This window comes from Hypomesus nipponensis, chromosome 15 (genome assembly GCF_054491055.1).
Source record: "Hypomesus nipponensis isolate SF chromosome 15, ASM5449105v1, whole genome shotgun sequence".
NCBI lineage: Eukaryota > Metazoa > Chordata > Actinopteri > Osmeriformes > Osmeridae > Hypomesus > Hypomesus nipponensis.
In genome coordinates, this window is record NC_140375.1 from 1856352 (window position 1) to 1873256 (window position 16905).

The following is a 16905-nucleotide window of genomic DNA, read 5'->3' on the forward strand; positions in this document are numbered from 1 at the left end:
TTTCTACAGTTATTACAGTCTATCTGTGAATGCTCATATTTCAAAACAAAGCCGTCCAACAATTTTGCTCCTTGTGAACCACTATGACAGATTTGCATTGAATTGACAATATCTCCTACTTCTCTATCTCTCGCCCCAAAATCAAGAGAGAAAGAGCCAAGAATAGCGCAAACAGAGATTGATTTCCATTTGAAATGAAGAATTATCTTGGTATCCGAGACAGAGTTTAATAAAACAATAAGCTGAACATTTACACAATTCAGCAAAAGCAGAAAAGAGATGACCTTCAAAAACTAGTTTTGTTCAAAATTAGTTTATTTTTGAGCTGTTATAGAGAAAAGAAATGGAATGATGTCAAAGGAGAATATTTCTCTTCTTTCTTTGGAACTTTTCATGAAATTCATTGTTAAAGATAGCGTGTGTGTGTGTGTCTATAGTACGTGTGTGTAGGGGGGGCCTACACACACGTACTATAGACACACACACACACAAACTGTACACACACGTACTATAGACACACAAATACATATATACACACTAACTCATACATTCACAATGTGACACTAAGTAGATGAGCCAGTTATTGAATATTACAGTTATTTACCCTCCCTGTCAGACTGAGTTAGAGATCCACTGGAATCTCTAGATTGGCTGTCCTGCCCATGATTCTCACTGCTGTGCTGCCATTCACTCACCATGTGTGTGTGTGTCTGGGTGTGTGTGGTAGGAGTGCTGAAGAACGGAGTCAATATATTGTTCTCTCTTCCTCTATTTTTCCTCAATCTCCCTCCTCCATTCTCTCTCTCTCAGGATTGGGCCCTGTGGTTTTGCCAGTTCACGTCATTGTCAATTAACAGAATGGAAGATGACAGAGCCCTTGACAGCTTACTGTAATAGCAGCGACCACTCACAAGCACACACACACACACACACACAAATCCACCCGTGTGCTGATATCTCATTCCGTCCTGCCTCTGACAATGCGGTCTCTGACTGAGGCAATGTCACAACTGTTTATGCAAGAAGGAAGTCACATGTGTGTGTATGTGAAATGATGAACACACACATAACCCTTTGCAGAATAAACACAATGTCTAGGGTTGTGTACACAGATGCGTGTCAGGGACGATAAGTTCTAGAGAGTGGGCCCAACTTCCACTGCAACACTTTGATGTGGTCTGAGTGCTTCTCCCCGCTTTCATGTTGGTCCATTCTTTTGTTGTTTTCTCCTTTTATCTCCGGCTCGTCTGTCGTTCACTCACAACAACAAAGACAAATTGTTCTTGCTGTTCAGTCAACATACAACATCGTCTGGTGAGATAACGCTTCTTTCCTCACTGTGGTGCAAACATAGGCCGTACACTTGTATTGTCTCCATAGATTTAAGGACATTTAATAAGCAGCGAGTGAGCTAAGTTCTCATAGCGAAGTTCTTTCCTGCAGTGACCCAGTGGCTCCTCGGATGAGTGTGTATCCCAAGCGTTACTGCAGAGGCCTATTCGTGTTCATAAAAATGACAAACTGTGTTCCTCCCATAGCATTATATAAGCACAATCTGTAATATGAGTGCGCTGCTGTTTGACGTAGAAGGTTTGAATGTACTTTTCGTAGGCTGTTTGACATTTCAGGTTAGCAACATATAGAGTGAGAATACTGTATGTGTGCATTTGTGTGTGTGTGTGTGCTTGACTGAAAGGATAATGATTTGGGATTTCCTGCAGGAAGTGAAGCACAGTCAGATCACCTGTTCAATTAAGACTGTCTGGCTATCCTGTGGCTTGCAGATCCCTCTCTCACAGACAGGCTGTGCAAAATGGATTACTTTGGTCTGGATAAATCACACATTGGCATTTCAGCAAAGACAGGGCTGGGTGACACAGACACACAGACACATACACTCACATGCAGATGCACACTGCCGATAAGAGCAGAAATCAATCTGAGGTCCCCATGGCTAAATTGATATCATTATGTTTACTGCAGAATGAATAATTGATTATTGTAACGTTATATGGGGGGGTAATGACTCTTGCACAGGTAGATTGCTCGCCGCAGGAGAGAGTCACAATTAATGTCTGATTTCATTCACACATACACAAACACAAAACACACACACACACTAAGTTGTGAAGGCACTTAGTTCCTCTTCGGTTGTTTGCTTGTGAGGGACATCTCATTGGACAACTATTTTTCCCTCTCTCTCCCCTCCTCTCTTCTCCCCCTCCCATCCTCTCTCTTCTTCCTCTCCTCCTCTCTTCCCCTCCTCTCCCTCTCATCCTCTCTTTTCCTCCCATCGATTCTTCTCCTTCTCTCCTCCCTTCTTTCATCCCATGTAGTACAGCAGAGTCTATCTTGAGAATGAGTCTCGCTCTCTGAAACCCAGGACTCCAAAGTCACACAACAACCTACCACACAGTCGTAGAATTGTACTCCCGTCACTTTATTTACATCACACGATCCACAGTGAGAAACAGAAAACGCTTTTCAACAGAGCTGGACGAGCATGTCCCCAAAGCCAGCACGGCAGCTTGCCCAGAGACAGAGTCGCAAATGGAGCTAATAAAAACAGCCTCTTGATTACAGACTTTTACCATTCCAGCACATCCTCAGTGACACGGTGACGTGTTTGAAGGCCACTCCCACTCCCAGGCTGATTGGTCGACAGCGTTCTACTGAGGTGTTCGCCGTCTGATGCTGGTCTTCCAGGTGATGGTAAACACCTGATCAACGTAGACAGGGTTGGTGCTGGCGTCTGCAATCAGCTCCTGGAGGTCCAGAGAAACACAGGATGAAGGGAGGGCGGGAGACACAGAGGAAAACAAGAGAGAGAGAGAGAGAGAGAGAGAGAGAGAGAGAGAGAGAGAGAGAGAGAGAGAGAGAGAGAGAGAGAGAGAGAGAGAGAGAGAAAAAAAGAGAGAGAGGCTCACAGGCATTTTCATGGGCATACACATACACACACACATGTGCTCGCACACAATCCCAATGTCCTGAGACTGACAGAGGATGCATGAACAGACAGTGAGCGTGTAAGTCAGTGTGTGCGTGGGTGTGTGTGTCTATAGTCGTGCAGTTGAGAATAGCAACTGTTAGAGCATGTCTACCATTCATTCAGTTATCTCCATTTTACTCTCATGATGTCTTGGAACAAGGACAATGGCTAAGTGTGTGTTTACAGTCTTGCACTGCTTTCAGAGACCGAATCATGGTTATTACAGGCCCATTTCTCGTGCTGGAAAACAACAAAAAACATGGCAAACAGAATGCCATCCATGATTGTAGTCTACGTGTATGTACGCGTGAAAGGCTGCTAACAATACGGACACGCTTAGAGACAGTCAGCACTCCCTCCCCCTGCCTCACGCGTGGTGACTGACATGCAAAACAGCATGGCCATGTGAAGTGGCTCCACAATCACTGTGAATGTCGGCGCAGATGAATGGATGGGTCTGCTCGGAAACACCACTTATTCAAATCCAGACGCACTCTGCCTCGACGAGGTCTACGTCTGTGCTTTCATTCCCTGAAATGAGTCTACCTCTTCAGCTCCCTCCAAAACACGGCTGTTTGGGGTTTCTATGGGTTACCGGCGGATGTTGGCGTGGCTGACGACATGCACGAGTCACCCAGACAGTCAGATGATGTCATTAGCATCAGAATAATCAACCTAGTCTGGGCTTGACTGACTTTCCTGCTCTTGCTTCCTCCTGCTGTTGATTGGTTTTGTCTTGAGATGGACTGTAAATCAGCTCTTGCACGTACCACTGCCGTACATAACAACACCATTGCCTGTTCGTAGTATTGTCTGTACACATCACTGCCTGTGCATATCCCTGATCTCAACTGAACAAACACACTGATCTGGGAGAACGAGAAAGCAGATTCTTCACACACACACACACACACACACACACACACACACACACACACACACACACACACACACACACGCCTACACACACACACCTCTCACCAGCACAGTATTTTTCACAATCAGTGGAGATCAAGGAGAGGACCAAAATGAGAGGAGGCCACTTAAGTGGATTGAGATGCACCCTTGTGACCCTCTCTGGCTGGCTCTCCCACCCATAGCTCATATTCATTAGACCTGCAAGGTGACCGCAGTGTTCAGAGCTATTAGACACAGCCACGGGGGCTGGGAGATGAGGTGGGTTAATATTAAGTTAACGTGTTGAATGGTCATGGACTCATTGGAGGTTACGCTTTCTGCTAAAAGAATTGATGAAGCAGCCGTTAGTGTGTGTTGTGTTCGGTGTGTGTGTGTGTGAGTGGTGTTTTAACGTACCTGCGTGGTGGTGTTGTGCTTGTGGGTCAGATTTTGTGCCGTGCCCGTCTCATCCTGCAGTATGACCTCCGTGATGGGCACAGCCCCAGACCCCCACACCTTGACCTGGCCCAGGACCAGCCGGTCAGCCGGGGACAAGCCCTTGTGGACCACCCGACTGGAGAGGGTGTTCTGGTGGAGAGGAGGACCAGGGAGGAGGGAGGGAGAGAGGAAGAGTGAATGAAAGAGAAAGGGGTTGGGAGGGGACGTATTCCATGCCAGGACTGAAACAACATTCATATTGAAAAAACAGACCTCCAACATGTCCTATAGCCAACAGTCGGCATTTGCACACACACACACACACACACACACACACACACACACACACAGAAACCAGAGACTCCGTCTCTTACTGGCAGTGAGACCGTACGTCTGCCTTATCGCAGTGTGAAATTGCTTTGGAATGGGTCTGATGCTAGGCAGAGGACAGCCACAGATGTTTGTCAAAGACTGTGCGCGTGTGTGTGTGTGTGTGTGTGTACGTGAGCCTTTATATGGGCTTGCGTGATTGTGTGTTTGTAACGTGTTTGTGACGTGTGTGTGTGTGCATATGTGTGTTTGTGCAGCACTTGGCTGCAGAGAGGGTGGGCTTGGCTATTCCCATTAGTCCTAGTGGTGACTCAGTTTCTGTCCAACCATGCACAAATACACACACACACACACAACCTACTTGTGCCTTATGGAGGGTTACACACGGTCAGACCACTCTCTGGGAAAAACAACACAAAAGCTGCTGAGGAAAGCCCTTCATTTGACCCTTCTCTGAAACGCCACTGATCTGATCTGAACTGACAGGTGTAAGCAGTGGGGTGGAACCACAGATTCTGCCCATCCATATGCGTGTCAGTTAGTGAGACTGGTTGTGCGTGACCCTTGACCCCTGGGGCTAAAGCTCTGGAGGTACACCATGCATGGACTCACCGAGGAGGCCGTGAAGGAGGTGAGCAGGTACTGACCCTTCTCATAGGTGTCTGGAGAGAGGAAGACATGAGATGGATTACTGTGAGATGGAGGGAGGGAGGGAGGGTGGGCTAAAGAGAGAGGGCGAGATAGTGTGTGAGAGAGATAGTAACAGATACAGAGAAAGTGTGTCAGAGAGTATGAGCGAGATAGGGAGAGAGAGAGGGAGAGACAGAGAGAGTGTGGGAGAGAGATAGTGAAATATACAAAGAGAGAGCGAGTGTCAGAGAGTGTGAGAGAGACAGAGGGAGACAGAGAGGGAGACAGAGAGAGTGTGTGTTGGAGTGAGAAGATTGTTGGAGAGAGGGATAGTGGTTGCAGCATGAATTGTGAAATATTACTAAAACAGGGAAGAGAATTGGAGGAAGATTGAGACTGGACATGAAGCAACAAAGGAAGTATAAATGTGAATGACATAGAAAGGTAGAGGAAGAAATATAAAGAGGAGAGGAGGAGGGAGGGAGAAGGAAAGGGTGAGTGTTATTTAGGGAGAGAGGGCTGAGACTGAAGAGGACAGAGAAGGGGGAACAGATTGAGACAGATGGGAGAAGAGAGAGAGAGAGAGACAGAGAGACTGAGAGAGGAGATAAAAGAGTGATTGATGGAGAGAATATTTACAGGCAGAGACGAGAGGCATTACAGTAATAGTTTCTGTCACTCCTCTTCTTTGCCATCCCCCTCTCTCTCTCTCTCGCTCTCTCTCTCTCTCTCTCTCTTCCCCACTTTCTCTCTCTCTCTTTCTTTCTCTTTCTTACTTAATGCAAATAACACTTCTAACAAAAGATACAGTCACAAACACACTTCAAACAGTCCAGTACTCACCAATCCCCTCGCCATCATCCCAGAACAGTGAACCTTGAGCTGTCCCACTGTCGCTCAGGGCAACGATTAGCTCTAAAGGATTCTTCCGACTAGGACAGCAGAGAAAAAGAGAGAAAGGGCGAGGGAGAGGGAGTGAAAGAAAGAGAGAGCGAGAGATGGAGCAAGAAGAGGGAAAGAGAGAGGATGGGGAGAAAGATAGAGAGCAGGAGAGGGGGAAAAGATAGATAATTAGAAAGAGAGGGGGGAGAGAGAAGGTGAAGGTGCAGACTGCTGAAGGACAATGGCAAGTGTATATCAGCTGCAGTGCACTATGGGAGTTTATTTATACCTCTGTCTGAGGACAGTTCACATGCACGTTGCCTTGGTAAGACTAACCCCAAGTACAGTCTAATGAAGGCCACTCCACAAAGAACTGACACACACACACACAAACACACACAAACACACACAAACACCACACAAACAAACACACACCTGTAGAATGTGTTGTTCTCTGGTCTCTGCCAGGGGAGAATATAGCCTCCCCTCACATGAAGGTTGATGTGGTTAAGAGGGGTTGGCATGGTTACCATCTGGCCCCTTATCTTCACATCTGTTGCCTGAGAGAAGGAGGAGGAGGAGGAGGAGGAGGAGAGGAGGAGACAAAAATATTTCTCCTATTTCACACATTGCTCATTGTTTGAATGAATAAAGTTTTAACTACAGGGTATGTGCATTATTTCGTATAATGTGTGTGTGTGTGACTCACTGTGTGGAAGTCATACCATCGAGCATCGGGAACGTATCCCTTCACCTCCCTGACCCCCTGTCGATAAAGCACACAGCTTCAGGACTAAATCACTACTTATTATTCTCAGACAGTTCAACAGGAGAGGACTCCTGAATGGGTTTATTTGTAGGTGCATCTGTGAGTGCGTGTGTGTTACCAGATCCAGAGCAGGGGTAATGAGTAGAGCTGGACCCCAGAGGAACTGCTTATGGATGTCCCAGGTCTGTCTGTCATTCACAAACCTGGAACAGCATCGCAAACACTGTCATACATGAGAGTAATGGATGTGTGTGTGTGTTGTGTGTGTGTCTTCCCGGGTGTATACTGTCTCTACATGATCGTGTGTGCACGTGTGTGTGTGTGTGTGTGTGTACTCACTCATGCAGCAGGGGTCGAACCACAGTGCTTCCTTGTGTGTGAGCTTCAAACATGAGTGTGTAGAGGTAGGGAAGGAGCGTATAGCGGATGTTTAGCACGTCACGAGAAGCCTCCGAAAATGCATCATCCCAGGCAACCGGGTCTTGTCTCTGTAGAACACACACACACACACACACATGCACATAAACACACAGACACACACAAACACACACGGCAAAGATTGTAAGAGACATCCTAACATTGAACCCGTGCTACAGTGAATGCACAAGTGTAAATGTAATACACTCAAGTGCTTCAGTCAGTCGTGTTGTGGCGGTGTAGTTATGGGGACGCGACTAATGCGTCGTCTCACTTATGTTGGAGTGAGAGCATGAGAGAGGGCAGGAAGCACACTGGTGTTCCTCAGCCGAACTGGGACGCACTCTGTTCAGATATAGCTCAGTTTATGGAACATACTGTAATGAGGACAATAGACTCGCACACGTAGGCAAGCACATGTGCGCGCACACACACACACACACACACACACACAGACAGACAGACACATAAGCACGAGCAAAGCAGTTTCTCAAATGCAGTTGAGCGCAAAGCAGATGTGACCCACTGGAACCAGTTATACTAGGGCTGTGTGTGTGTGTGTGTGTGTTTGTGAGTGTGTGTGGAGGGGTGTCTATCTTTCAAGTGCAGAAAACAGAAAAAAAAACTCAAATGAGGCTGGAGAATAAGAACAAAGGAGGGGCAGGAGAGAGTGCTGGGTTGCTTCAGCTGCAGCCCTCAGGGCACTGGTTTGTTTAATGCGCTCAGGTACAGCAGGAAGACTGCACAGATCCATTACGTGGTGAACCATGACTCGTCTGATTTGATCATTTCATCTCCGGGAGAAAAAAAACTGTCCACTATTATAATCATGTCGAGACTGGGGAATCTCTGTCAGCCTGGCTCCTTCCTCCTCTCTGCGAATGCTGGCTTGCCATGGCAGGTAAGTGTGTGTGTGTGTCTGTGTGTGTGCATGAGTATGTGTGTGTGTGCATGCACAGCATGTGTGTGTATGCATGTACAGTACGTGCATGTGTGTTTGAGGGTCAGCTTGTACCCTCAGTGTGGACGTCCTTAGCCCACAGCACTATAATTAACTCACTTAATTGAAGGTGCAGGGTGGCTACTAATCTGCTCCCAGCTTAGTGTGTGTCCGTGTGTGTGTGTGTTCTTGTGGGATAAGGGCAACATAAAGGGGGAAGGGGAGGAGGGAGAGAGAGAGAGAGAGAGAACAAGAAAAACTCACCATCTACCATATTCTAAAATGTGTTTAGAAAAAACTAACATTGCATTTATCAAGCTTGAGAGACCCACGGCATTGCATTCTCCAGGCATCAACTACCATGCTTATCAATGATTCCATTTGGTTTCTGGTTGGCATATTAAGCAGTCAAGACTTTAACAAGGTCAGCTACACTATGACTTTGGGTAGCTTCATGGGTCATACCTGGAAGGTAGTCTGAAAACTGGATTCAAAAGTGGGACTTCTTCTGGAAACTTCATTGACCTCAAAATTCTTGTTCCCTCTCTGCCTCTGTGTGTGTGTGTGTGTGTGTGTGTGTGTGTGTGTGTGTGTGTGTGTGAAAGAGAGAGAGAGTGCCAGTCTGTGCAGAGGCAGGACAGAGAAACTGTACTGAGTGTGTAGGGTGGGCGGGCAGAGGGCGTGTCACTGGAGCTATTTTGATTATATAAACATGTGAACCCACACCATCAAAGACACACACGCACACGCACACCGACACACGTGCCGAGTCATCAATTGATCAACTGCACAAAAAGACAAACTTGCACAGACAAAGTTACATTATGGTGACTTCACATAAAGTCCAACACAAGAAACACACCCAGCTGGGTGATGACTCAACCCTAACTCTGCTGTGTATGCTTCCCAGGAGACATTCCAGTTGGGGGGAATAGCAGGTGAAGATGAGACCTGATGAAAGGGTCGTGAGTGTGTGTCTGTGAGAAAGAGAGAGAGAGAGAGAGAGAGAGAGAGAGAGAGAGAGAGAGAGAGAGAGAGAGAGAGAGAGAGAGAGAGAGAGAGTGAGAGAGAGAGAGAGAGAGAGAGAGAGAGAGTGAGAGAGAGAGAGAGAGAGAGTGAGAGTGAGAGAGAGAGAGAGAGAGAGAGAGAGAGAGAGAGAGAGAGAGAGAGAGAGAGAGAGAGAGAGAGAGAGAGAGAGACAGAGAGAGAGAGAGAGAGAGAGACAGAGAGAGAGAGAGAGACAGAGACAGAGAGAGAGAGAGAGAGAGAACAGTCCTCTAACCCTGTCTGACTGTTTGGATGATCAGCCCGAGCAGTCTCCTGTAACACAGCAGAGGGAGCACCCACTCTCCAGATAAACACAAACACATGCACACACATACACACCTTTTCTGAGATTGCAAACATGTCTTTCTCAGTCTCTCTCTCTCTCTTTCTGACCCCTGCTTTGTATTCAGTGTTAATACGGTGTTCTGTTATCACATCAGTGGTGAAAATACTAACAAGTGACAGTGTCTGGATGTCCTCCACACACACCTATCCCCTCCCTCCCTCCCTCCCTCCCTCCCTCCCTCCCTCCCTCCCTCCCTCCCTCCCTCCCTCCCTCCCTCCCTCCCTCCCTCCCTCCCTCCCTCCCTCCCTCCCTCCCTCCCTCCCTCCCTCCCTCCCTCCCTCCCTCCCTCCCCTCCCTCCCCCTCTTTCCCTCCCCCTTTCCTCTCTCCCCTCCCTGCCCTCCCTCCCCCTCTTTCCCTCCCCCCTTCCTCTTTCCCTCCCCCCTTCCTCTCTCCCCTCCTTGCCTCCCTCCCTCCCTCCTTCACTGCATCCTTCCCTGTCATCCACCTTCCACCTGCTCTCACTCACCCTTCAAACTGTCACATAGTTTACATGGGAACATGCAGGCACCTGTAACTGCCTCTCTTTGTATACACGTCTCACAAACCCCCCCCCCCCCCCAACCCCCTGCCTATCCCACCTCCTTGTCTCCTGTGGAGTGTACTTTTCGCTCAATTTTCTCCTCGTTTGAACACCCATTTGCGAGCCATTATGAAATGATTGTGGTTGTGTGTGTGTGCGGTGTGTGTGAATCAGTGGGCCTTAGATCACCTTGGAATTCAATTATATCTCACTCCACACACACATACACACACACCCCGCCACTCTGTGGGTGTTGTATTCCAACTCGCGGGTGCAAGGAAATCAAGCTCCGCCAGATCGATTGCCGGACGCCCGTTATTGGATTCTGTCAGATGTGTTCCAACACTCGCAAAGGTCACCGTCGCAGAGAACGCCACCGCCACACTACTCTGCAGAGCAAGTCCTACTGAACACAAGGTGTGTGTGTGACATATATAAAGAGTAAAGGATAGAAAGAGAAAGACAGGTTGTGTGTGTCTGTCACAGACCCAGAGTCAGAGAGGGAGAGACACAGACGGAGAGAAACAAAGGAATAGCTGGAGTATGAGTGTATGGATGCAGGCGGGTATTCGTGCGGACGTGTGTGTCTGTGGGAGGTGCATGTGTGTGCGCGTGTTGGTGTGCACAGTGTGCAGGCTGACTCACAGGGTTGCCCTTGCCGTTGTGGTTGCGGGAGTATGGGTAGAACGCTCCGAGCTGCATCCAGCGAAGACACATCTCATAATCAGGACGGTTGAAGAAGCCACAAATGTCGGCTCCAGTCTGCGAGAGGAGAGACAGAGAGAGAAAGAGAGAAAGACAGAGAGAGAGAGAGAGAGAGAGAGAGAGAGAGAGAGAGAGAGAGAGAGAGAGAGAGAGAGAGAGAGAGAGAGAGAGAGAGAGAGGGAAAGAGGACGATGACATGGAGAGAAGATGGGGAGATAATAGAGGGAGAGAGAGGGATAAAGGGAAAAGGAAGGAGACAGACAGAGGGAGAGAGAGAGTCAGAGAATAGAGAGAAGATTGAGACAGCCAACAGAGTTTACTCTGTTATCTATTGATTTGAATACTCGCTAAAGCGTTATACTACTTGACACCATGTCTATACGTGGAGGAGATGACAGATTCCTGCTCTAAGAAACATGTGGGGTCATAGAAACTTACATAAGGAATGCCAAACAAACTGAACTCCATCATGCCTGCGAAACAGAAAGAAACTTAAACCTGACCACACACAAACACAAGCGTGTTTCTATGGTTTACGAGGACGTCAAACCTACAGTTTGAAACACACACACACACCTATAATGGATTTGAAGAGCTGATCCCAGCTGGCATTGTTGTCTCCTAGCCAATGACCCGACCATTTTCCTGAGGATGGATACGTTGACCGGGTCACCACAATGCCCCTCTTCCCTGTCACCTTCAGGAGGGCACTGCAAGGCAGAGGGTCATCTGTGTTACCACACACATACACCACTGATACACACACAAACACACATGCAGTGAACTGATGAGGACCACACACATCCATACACAAATGTAGCAATCAACACACACACAAACACACACACACTCACTCGTAGGTGGGTTTGGTGTGGGACCATCCATAGAGGTTGTGGACATCAAAGTGTTTGACTGGAGTGCCATCACTTAGGAACTGTTCACTGTTCATACACAGAGTCTTGTGGTTCAGACCCCTTTCCTTTGACTCCAGAGCTTCACACACACACACACACACACATTTATATTATATTTATTGTATGTACTCAGCACATGCAATCTCAGTCTTATTACCGATGCAATGTGCAGTGGATGATTTTCTGCATGATTGGTGTGTGTGTGTGTGTGTCTTACGTGGCATATAGGGAGGCCGTTCCAAGAGTTGGTTTCCCTTACAGACCTCTCCCACTGTTCCATGGACAAAACTGGCAGGCTCATTCATGTCCTTCAAAAACACACAGACAGACCATCAGGTTCAGTACCCTGGAGAAGGATAGTGTGTGTGTGTGTGTGTGTGTGTGTGTCTGTGTGTGTGTGCAGCCGGGAAGGGTTCTTGGTCCTAGATCCCAGTGCCACTCACAATCCAGATCCCGTCAAACTTCATGGTGTTGTTGTAGAACTCTTCAATCTCCCGCTGCCACCACACTGCAGTCTGGTTCCGGAAGAAGTCAGGGAAGGCTGCGAAGGACCTGTAGTTCTGCATAGAGACAAAGAGACAGAGAGACAAAGAGCAGTTTCCTCACTGCTTATTGGATCCAAATCAGGAAGTATCATCCGGTCCTGCTCAATGATTGAATATCTAGCTTTACTGAGGAAGTGCCAGGTACCTGAACTTGAGTTTCCCAGTCGAGAGACTCGTCGACAGTGACATTAGGGAAATCAGGCCACACCTGGAGAAAACCACATATCAAGAGACAGAGTCATTGCAGCTTCCTCCCCCTCCTTCTCTTCCTCCTCCTCCCACTTCCCTGTCCTCCCTCATCACCTTGCCCCAGACGATTTCATTGCCAAGTTCCATGGGCCATCGGATGAAGACGTTGTCGGTGAAGCCGCGCTCAAAGGCGGGGTAGGAGACGGTCTCGTTTCCTGAGATGGCGGGGTCCTGAATACACACACACACACATATACAAACCAACACACCCACACATTTGTCATCATTGTTTCTCCCACACACACACACAAACACACACACACCTACATGCACACACGCACACACATACACACAAGAAAGTGACCTCACCAGGATGAAGATGAACCTCATGCCCTCTGCCCTCATGCGGTCCACCAGGGCTGGCAGACCCAAGAACTGGCTGTCCAGGACAAAGTCTAGCTGCCGCTCCATGTAGTCGATGTCTGCATACTGCACATCCTGTCAGGGTTCAAGGGTCAGGGGGTTACCTAGGGAAAGCTGTGTTGAGGAGTGTGTGTGTTTTGATTGAGCTGATGTGGGCAATGCCTTGTTTATTTGTGTGTTGAGGAGTGTGTGTGTTTTGGTAGCGCGTACGTAGGGAATGCCTGCTGCAACCATGTCTCTGTAGAGGTCTGCTATCTCTGTGTCATTGGCGTATCCATAGCGACAGAGCTGGAACCCTAGGGACCAATAGGCAGGGAGCACGGGACGGCCAATGAGCTGAGAGGAGAGAACAAAAACAAGGCAAGAAAGTTTTCTGGGAGAGAAAAAGGGACGGCTGCAAAGTGTGTGAGTGTGTGTGTGTGTGTTTGTATATGATAGTGTACCAGTGTGTGTGTATGAATCTCTGTGTTTTTGTCCAAGGTTGTGTACCTGTGTGTGTGTGTGTGTGTGTTTAGATTGGCTAGATGAGGGGGCAATGAAGCGAGGAACTCCCAGCTGCTATAGTCCATCAACAAGGGCCTAGAGCCAGCCAAAACACACACACACACACACACACACACACACAAACACACGCACGTACACACACATGTACACATGACAAAACACACAGGCTCAATCTTCCAACAAAACACACAGTCATAGGCAGGCACACACACATAAGCATGCACACACACACTAACTCACCGCAGTGTACTCCTGGACCACGAGTTCTGGGGTGGGTCCCAAGACCATGTAGAAGTCCAAGATGCCACCAATTGTCCGGTAGGTGAGTGCTGGGGTGGGCTGGAATGTCACGTCTGCAACACACTACCAGGTTAGACTTTACACCAGGACACATACACTGGACACTACGCTTACCACCCTAGCGACAGTGTGTGTGTGTTTATGTGTGTTTATTTGTGTATGTAGATGATATGTAAAGAAGCCAGAGATTTCAAAACGTTTGTAAAGGGGAATTCAATGCCAAAATGGGGAAGAGGGAGAAACTGGGAGAGAAAATTGCCACCAATTGTGCTAACCTCAACATTTCAAGATAAAATGTCGGAAGGAACGACAACCCGCTGTGTATTCTCTCAGAGTCATCTGTCTCTGCAGGCGACGTGTGTGATTGTGTGCGTGGGTGTGGGTATGGGGTGCGTATGATTTTCAGATGCAGAGGAGTTAAGAAAGGTGCTAAATGCATGTGGCGTAGTCGTCAAGTTATTTAAGACATTCTGTCTCAGGGGAACATATGGTAAAATATGGGAATCACTCATTCATGCATAAATATACTTCCATGGGTCTATGCATGAGAACTGACGTGTGGGTGTAAAAGTGTGTGTCTGAAAGACAAGGTGACGTGCTGTGGTAAGTCAGTGTGTGTGAGAGTATGTTTGGGTGTGTGTGTGTGAGTGCGTGTGTGTGAGAGCATGTGTGTGTCTGTACGCGTGTATTTGTGTGTGTGTGTGCGTGTGTGAGAGAGAAATCCTCACCCATGGCGTTGCTGTTGAGAAGCAGAACTCCGTGTGCATGGGCAGAGGGCTCCAGTCCCATGTAGAACGGATGGACCCCATAACAGTTCAGTTTATACTGTGAACAAGGTAGAATGGGTAGGGCATGGGAGAGGTGGTGGGAAGGAGGGAGCGAGGGACAGAATGAAATCAAGTTTGCAGATGTGTTAAAACGTTAAGAAAGGCTGGTATGGTGTGTGTGTGTGTGTGTGTGTGTGTGTGTGGGTGCGCGTTCCCCTGGGTTTTCTGCAGGGCTGGATGAAGAATAATGGAGAGACACGTCATCATCCATAATCATCCTCTGCCCTGTTATATACCAGTGTTGATGTGTGAAATCATCCCTTCCAGGAGTGGTCCAGTTTGTGTGTGTGTGTGCGTGTGTGTGGCACTCGGATAGGGCGCGATAGCGTGTGTCGAGAATGAAAGGTCATTAGCTTGTCCACTAACAAAGTCTAACAACTAATGACAGAGTGTGGCTACTAACACAATCTAATGCACACAAACACGCACACACACACACACGCACAATGAAATGCAGTGCAGTTAAACACACACACACACAGACTCACACAGACACAGACTCTCTCACAGTGAAATTCTGAGAGTCGGAAGCACGGAGCAAGCACACAGTACAACCCAGTGGAATTGTCATGACAGCTCAGCAATAAAGCATGATAATGCTGATGGGAGCAGTCCACTGTACACACAGACTGCCTGGACACATCACTGAGATGGCTTCATAAAAGCACTCCTCAACACTGGCCTGCCGACGTACGGTCACATCTGACGTCACCTCAGCGATGTCTTCTGCGTTTTCACTTATCCTCCCGAAGAGACTCGTTTGATAGCTCTCTTCTTCGAAATGGTGGACTGCAAATGGGGCGGGCGTGTGGTGTGTGCGTGTGTGTTTGTGTGTCTGCGTGAATGAGTACGAGAGAAACACAAAGCACGTGTGTGTCTGTGCGTGCGTACGTTTCTGTTTACGTTCAGGTGTACACGTGTTTATGTGCACATGTTTGCATATGTATTTGTGCATTGTGAACGTGAATTGTGCGTGTGTTGGTGTACGTACCCCAGGGGGCTGATCCTTGGCAAACATTCCCCAGGTGTTGTAGTTCAGGTCGTGCCTGTAGGTGGTGTGCTCCGTCTCCCCAAAGCCGTAGATGTACTCAGACGGCAGGCGGGTGGAGATCTGGATGAACATATCTGAGAAGGTGAAGCCTGGCACTGCTGAGTCCCAACTGAGGAGGAGGGGGATGGAGAGAGAGAGAGAGAGAGAGAGAGAGAGAGAGAGAGAGAGAGAGAGAGAGACAGAGAGAGAGAGAGACAGAGAGAGAGAGAGAGAGAGACAGAGAGAGAGACAGAGAGAGAGAGAGAGAGAGACAGAGAGAGAGAGAGAGAGAGAGAGAGACAGAGAGAGAGAGAGAGAGAGAGAGAGAGAGAGAGAGAGAGAGAGAGAGAGAGAGAGAGAGAGAGAGAGAGAGAGAGAGAGAGAGAGAGAAAGAGAGAGAGAGAGAAAGAGAGAGAAAGACAAAGAGAGCGAAAGTGTCAAAGAGCAAGTGGGAGATAGAGTAATTGAGTGAAGAAGAGAGAGAGAGAGAGAAAGAGTGGCAGAGAGAGAGAGGAATAAAGAGGGGAAGAGATAGTGCGTGAAAGAACGAGAAGAGAGACATTGAGAGTTTGTAAGTTTGCCAAATTAAAGGCTTGCTCCGGGCTAGGCTCGAGTCAAAGCACTGTGGCTGTTTGATGATGTCATCAGTGTGCGACGGCCCCTCACATTTTGGTGCCTGTGCTCTTCCTGTAGACCCGTATGCCAAAGGGGTTAGCGTTGAGCTCCACCTTGTACAGTCTGTTGGCCTCGTCTGTTTCCGGAGTGGGGGGCACGGAGAGGGGCACAGGAACCTCAAACCGTTTGTTAGCAGGGTCGTAGATCTGGAGGGGGGGGGGTGATTTTTCAAATCCTCTCATGTGCATGCAGATACAATCCTAATTCATTTTGGCTTTCATTCCTAATTAAAGGCCGAATCCTTGTCACTCTCTCTTTCTCTCTTTCTCTCTCTTTTTCTCTCTTTCTCTTTTTTTTTCTCTCTCTCTCTCTCTCTCTCTCTCTCTCTTACCTTGAACTTGAGCAGGTAGGAACTGAGATAACGTATCTCCACGCGGAGCGTGTTGATGTCGGGGGAGTCCGGCCGGCCGCTGCTGCGGTATTTGGGGTTGCGGGTGAGGTCAAAGGTCAGTCCCTCCTCGTTCTCGGTGACCGTGGAGGTGGTGTAGCCGTAGTCTTCCGGGTAGTAACACCATGGAACACGGTCTATGTGGGAAGGCTGGGGGGGAGAGACAGAGAGGGTGGGAGAAAGGGAGAGTGACAGTGAA

At 48.2% G+C, this 16905-nt stretch overlaps 1 protein-coding gene across 1 annotated transcript in view; it reads right to left on the reverse strand.

Moving 5' to 3' along the window:
* Positions 1–2434: 2434 nt before the first annotated feature.
* Positions 2435–16905, reverse strand: part of si (sucrase-isomaltase) — a 37154-nt gene continuing 22683 nt past the window's right edge. Inside the window, exons 25-47 of the mRNA XM_084673731.1 lie at positions 16650–16856; positions 16310–16464; positions 15605–15773; positions 14515–14611; positions 13727–13839; positions 13193–13318; positions 12929–13057; positions 12674–12790; positions 12516–12578; positions 12269–12385; positions 12043–12133; positions 11766–11904; positions 11488–11621; positions 11350–11384; positions 10852–10968; positions 7275–7423; positions 7054–7138; positions 6876–6932; positions 6602–6726; positions 6128–6216; positions 5267–5316; positions 4304–4474; positions 2435–2765 (exon numbers count right to left, since the gene is read on the reverse strand). Coding sequence (XP_084529857.1) covers positions 2670–2765; positions 4304–4474; positions 5267–5316; positions 6128–6216; positions 6602–6726; positions 6876–6932; positions 7054–7138; positions 7275–7423; positions 10852–10968; positions 11350–11384; positions 11488–11621; positions 11766–11904; positions 12043–12133; positions 12269–12385; positions 12516–12578; positions 12674–12790; positions 12929–13057; positions 13193–13318; positions 13727–13839; positions 14515–14611; positions 15605–15773; positions 16310–16464; positions 16650–16856 — 2631 coding nt within the window. The 3' untranslated portion in view covers positions 2435–2669. The remainder of the gene's footprint in view (positions 2766–4303; positions 4475–5266; positions 5317–6127; positions 6217–6601; positions 6727–6875; positions 6933–7053; positions 7139–7274; positions 7424–10851; positions 10969–11349; positions 11385–11487; positions 11622–11765; positions 11905–12042; positions 12134–12268; positions 12386–12515; positions 12579–12673; positions 12791–12928; positions 13058–13192; positions 13319–13726; positions 13840–14514; positions 14612–15604; positions 15774–16309; positions 16465–16649; positions 16857–16905) is intronic.